Source organism: Octopus bimaculoides, chromosome 25, assembly GCF_001194135.2.
Source record: "Octopus bimaculoides isolate UCB-OBI-ISO-001 chromosome 25, ASM119413v2, whole genome shotgun sequence".
Taxonomy (NCBI): domain Eukaryota; kingdom Metazoa; phylum Mollusca; class Cephalopoda; order Octopoda; family Octopodidae; genus Octopus; species Octopus bimaculoides.
The window spans coordinates 835,816-840,774 of NC_069005.1; the positions used below are offsets into that span (position 1 = coordinate 835,816).

The 4,959-nt window shown below is 37.9% G+C and overlaps 2 protein-coding genes across 4 annotated transcripts in view; one reads left to right on the top strand and one right to left on the bottom strand.

Moving 5' to 3' along the window:
• The window catches only part of LOC106871373 (transmembrane protein 19), a 44,824-nt gene that overhangs the window by 32,204 nt on the left and 7,661 nt on the right, over window positions 1-4,959 (bottom strand). Inside the window, exon 2 of the mRNA XM_014917789.2 lies at window positions 2,795-2,862. The gene's annotated coding sequence lies outside the window, so the exon portion shown is untranslated. The remainder of the gene's footprint in view (window positions 1-2,794; window positions 2,863-4,959) is intronic.
• Window positions 1-4,959, top strand: part of LOC106871372 (mitochondrial sodium/calcium exchanger protein) — a 28,135-nt gene that overhangs the window by 18,909 nt on the left and 4,267 nt on the right. For all 3 annotated transcript variants that reach the window (XM_014917787.2, XM_014917788.2, XM_014917786.2), the window contains exons 10-15: window positions 115-247; window positions 1,091-1,206; window positions 2,191-2,268; window positions 2,960-3,035; window positions 3,512-3,592; window positions 4,529-4,593. In XM_014917787.2, the coding sequence (XP_014773273.1) occupies window positions 115-247; window positions 1,091-1,206; window positions 2,191-2,268; window positions 2,960-3,035; window positions 3,512-3,592; window positions 4,529-4,593 (549 nt within the window). The remainder of the gene's footprint in view (window positions 1-114; window positions 248-1,090; window positions 1,207-2,190; window positions 2,269-2,959; window positions 3,036-3,511; window positions 3,593-4,528; window positions 4,594-4,959) is intronic.

The window sequence follows — 4,959 nt, forward strand, 5'->3', positions numbered from 1 at the left end:
GAAGGAAGATATGTCTTTGTTCTTTTTTTTTTTGTTTTTCATTAAAACACATCAAACCAACATTTCCCTTGATGACTGCCTTTTATCTCGTTGTTGTTGTTGTTGTTGTTGCAGGCTCCTTTGTTATTCATTCAACTCCTGACCATTCCGCTAATAAGTTACGAAAGACCCAACAAGGGATGGAACCGACATTTAAATTCCTTGCATCTCATCACAGGATCCTTGTTCTTTGTGTTGGCCACTAATCGTGAGTATAACCAACGTAACATCTATCATCATCATCATCATCATCATCATCATCATCATCATCATCATCATCATCATCATCATCATCATTATTATTAAAGGAGGTGGCGAGCTGGCAGAACCGTTAGCATGTTGGACGGAATATTCTGAGTTCAAATTCTGCCGAGGTCGACTTTGCTTTTCATCCTTCCATGGTCGATAAATTAAGTACCAGTGAAACACTGGGGTTGATGTAATCGACTAGTCCCCTCTCCACAAAATTTCAGACCTTATGCTTACAGCAGAAACGGTTATTATTATTATTGTTATTATTATTATTATTATTATTATTGAGAAGGTGGCATGCTGGAAGAATTGTTAGCATGCTGGGCAAAATGCTAGGTTGGATTTCGCCCACCTTTACGTTCTGAGTTCAAATACCACTATGGTCAACTTTGTCTTTCATCCTTTTGGGGTCAATAAAATAAGTACCAGTTGTGTACTGGGGCTGATGTTATTAACTTAGCCCCTTCCACAAAGTTTCAGACTCAAATGACTGGATTTAAAGAACACTTGGCTGCTATTCTCTGCAGGTTTCTTAGGGATCTTTTTAATGAAAATTTAATTTACAAACCCCAACCTTCATGAAACAAATTTGCAGTCCTAAACTGGGCCCTTTAAATGCCTCATAAATCTTAAACAGGCAAAACAACAATAGGGGCCCCCCCTCATAACATACACCCAAGCCTGCATATAGATTAAAACGGATTCTGCATGTTGCACACAAATTCATTACTATTTATTGCGTTACGTTCTGGACTAAACTAAAATATCGTTGGTCAACCTTTTTCTTTTCTTGTTTCAGTCCATCACACATACATCGGTCATCTGCCAGTGTTAGTGTTAGCACTGTTGATTGGGTCGGTCCTGGCAGCCATCGTTTTCTTCACGTCTTCCTATACACCCCCAACCTATTACCCAGTAAGTAGATATTTTATCTTCAGTATTTTGTGACAAGCACTGTACACTTGATACAACCAGTCGACCATTCCAGTCGTACCCAGGAATCTGCACTTTGGAAGTATCTGTAAATAAAGTCCATTTCTGAACAAACAAGAGCAGATTTATTCACTAAGTGGGATCATGCCATCTGCAGGCACTTCATGAATATCAGATGGAAAAAATTCTATGTAGAGTTTGATACTCACCTGATAGTGTCTGAGTGTGCAAATAAGTTTGTCCTAACAGGGTGCCTCAATGTATGAATAAACACAGAAATAAAAAAACATAAATTGAAAGTGAAAACAGAAATAAATATTTGGTATTTAAAAAAACAAAATCAATAAAGAAATAATGTTTGCTTTCGATGAAAATAATTTGAAGGGATTCAGTTTTGTAATGTAATTTTTAATTGCTTAGTCAGAGTAGTAAATGAGGGGTCATGACATATTTTAGGGGTTTTATAGGAGGGGAAGTGGGTAGGAAGGTATAACTCCTTTTTCAAGGCTTTTGCAATTGTTTGGAGGGGCCAGGACAGCATGGCTGACAATGTGGGTTGAGGGTTAACAAGGCAACAAATGGTTTCATGTGAAGGGGTCTTCACAATTATTCAAGCATGCAACACAGAAGGGTTGGTACTCATCTGTTTTGGATGGGACAAGTACCTAATCCAACTGAATCTAAATTACATTTTATATATTTATATATGCATGTCTCTCTCTCTCAATATATATATATATATATATATGGGAGAATATACAAATAATAACAACAGACGAGGACAGGTGGTGTAAATAACAAAAGTATATATTAGTATGACGCTCGGGAATACGGAAAGTCTTTGACGTTTCGAGCTACGCTATATATATATATAAGCCACGACTTCCATGACACAACAGTCACTAACCCAGAAATAAAACAAGCCTTTCTTTCTCTCATTTAACAAACTGTTTGTGTTTTTTACAGGCATTTAGTTTCCTCAGCTTTCTGATGTCTGTGTTGTGGATCTACTTGGTGGCAAACGAGGTTGTCAACCTGTTGATAGTAAGTACTACCAACCAGCACTATTACTACTACTACTGCTACTACTACTACTGCTACTGCTGCTACTGTTGCTGCCACTTCTGCTGCTATTCGTATCTTGACAGTATTTATTTTCTTTAATAGTTAGGTCTGTAGCCAGGGTCTTCACAGCCCCTCTAAAACCAGTTATGGGTTTGATGTAGGCGATGCTCTTTTTGAAAAGCAGCCAGTAAAACATGGGCAGCTGTGTGAATATTAAGGGTTCTGCCTTAATATAAGCAAAATACTTGGAACAGAACATGTGTTGAGGAAAATGTTGTATCTCTAAGCTGTGGGGAAGGGCTGAGACAAATGTCTGTGTTGTATTCCAGGAAGATAACTCACTACTCCCGCTGCCATTTGCCTTCCTCAAGTTTTCAGTCTGTAACAGCTCTTATCCTTCACTCACCCTAGGATGCTGGGTGTGTCTCAGCGAGTGATTGTAACAAACATGTGGAGTAAAAGGAAATAATAATAATAATAACAATAATTATAATAGGTTACTTACTGTAACTCAGTAGGAGGGCACTTGTTGTAGCTCGATGTTAGGATTCTTTTCTTTTCCAACAGTCTAATCTGTTGAGTGTATATGAAAATGATAATAATAATATTAATAGTAATAACAATAACATTAACAACAACAACAATTATAATATTCATATTCTTCTTGCAGACGTTTGGTATTGTCTTCAACATGAGTAATGTGGTTGTAGGGGTAACATTCTTGGCCTGGGGCAACAGTCTGGGTGGTAAGTAAGGACTTACAATATCGTCTGGTCTTTCTTTTAATCTTCTTTTGATTTTTCCATTTTTATTTCATACTTCATTAAGATTCCTCACATTTTCCATTGCGTTGTTGTCTTTATTGAACTCATAAAACAGAATATGTCAAATGTGCTCCTTTGTCACTTCCATTATAGCTTTGAAAAAATAACTGTTCAAATCAAACTGCACTCTTCAAAAGTTGCACTAAGAATAAGTACAAGGTAAAATTACCACCTGCTTTTACAGCAAGTTGATGCAGGTAGTTTATCCTGTCCCCTTCCGACTTTTCATGCAATTGAAAAAACTGCATCACTTATGGGACAACCCAATATATATATATATATATATATGTGTGTGTGTGTGTGTGTGTGTGTGTGTGTGTGTGTACACAAACACACCACACATAAGCCATTCCCCACTTTGAAGGCTTCCTTAATGTTCTAGAATTTATCTTTTCCAGATCTGATCACTGACATCACCATCGCCAAGAACAACAACCCCCGAACTGGTATCTCGGCCGTGTATGGAGGACAAATGTTCAGTATCCTTTGCTTCTACACAAAATGACGACAATGACGATGATGATAATAATAATAATAATAATATAAGGATTTCTATTAATATCATATATATTCAAACTTGCATACATATGTGCATGCCAACACACAAACACACAGACATTATGTCTGTCTGTCTGTCTATACGTAACTCAAGCCACTTGGTTTGAAGTGCAACACGAGTGGAAAAGTGATTTCGTCAAATGTTGGCATGAAGAGTCATCTCTGAAGTCATGCAAGGAAAGAGGTTGCAGAAGACATTTCAAGATGTTAAACTCAAGGATGAGTTAACAACTAATAATGTATGTATGTGTGCATGTGAGTCTAGGATATTTACACCCCATGGACAATAAACCCCACCACCAAGGACAATTATCCCTGAGGACAACAGATGATGACTTAAAACTTCTTAATATATTGGAAAGGGGTTAATTAACCAAGTGGGATAATTGTCATTGGGGAGAATTGTCCTATGAGGGGTAATTGTCCTGGTACGGTGCATGTATGTGTGTGTGTAACGGTAAGGCCCCAGAATCTTTTAGGGTGTAGTGTTGTTTATCTTCAGTTTCATGGTGTTAAATAACAGATGACAGATAACTACACACCTGGATAATACACCAACCTATTGCAGGAAGCTCCCGTACCTGATCTGGTGGTATTATTCCTAAACAGATAAATCAACTGAACAATCAAGTGAATTTCTCAATTATAAAAACCAAATCTCTGCAGCAGATAAATAATTAGAATATCTATTCTAATTCTAGTCTTTCTCTCTCTCTCTCTCTCTCTATTACTCCTCTCTCTATTTCTGTCACTCTCTCCCCCTCTCTTCATCTCTTTCTCACACAACACTCCTCCCAGCTCCCAACAAACACATATTCCAAAATTTGTTGTCTTCTCTTAACCCAAATACACCACAGATCTTGTTTTAGGAATTGGGATTCCTTTTGCAATTTCTACATGGTCAAGACAGGAAGATTTTGAAGTATGTAAATTTTATTTATAGTTCATGGTACGCTTGCATTAAATGAGGATGCAAAGAAAGAGGTCTGGAGATGCCACTACGATAGATTGCTTAATAAAGAGAATGAATGGGAGAAAGAGAGCCTGCCTTATGTCGACCCAATAGAGGGACCAGCTATCCGAGTTGATAGTACCAGGGTAGATAAAGCAATTAAGAGTATGAAGACCGGGAAAGCCCCCGGCCCATCAGGAATCACTGCAGAGATGCTCAAAATATCTGGCAGTGTTGGCTATAGCCTAGTCACCCGTATTACGAACCAGGTGATACACGAAGGAGTCATACCCTATGACTGGTGTAGCAGCATCATAGTCAACTGCTACAAAGGTA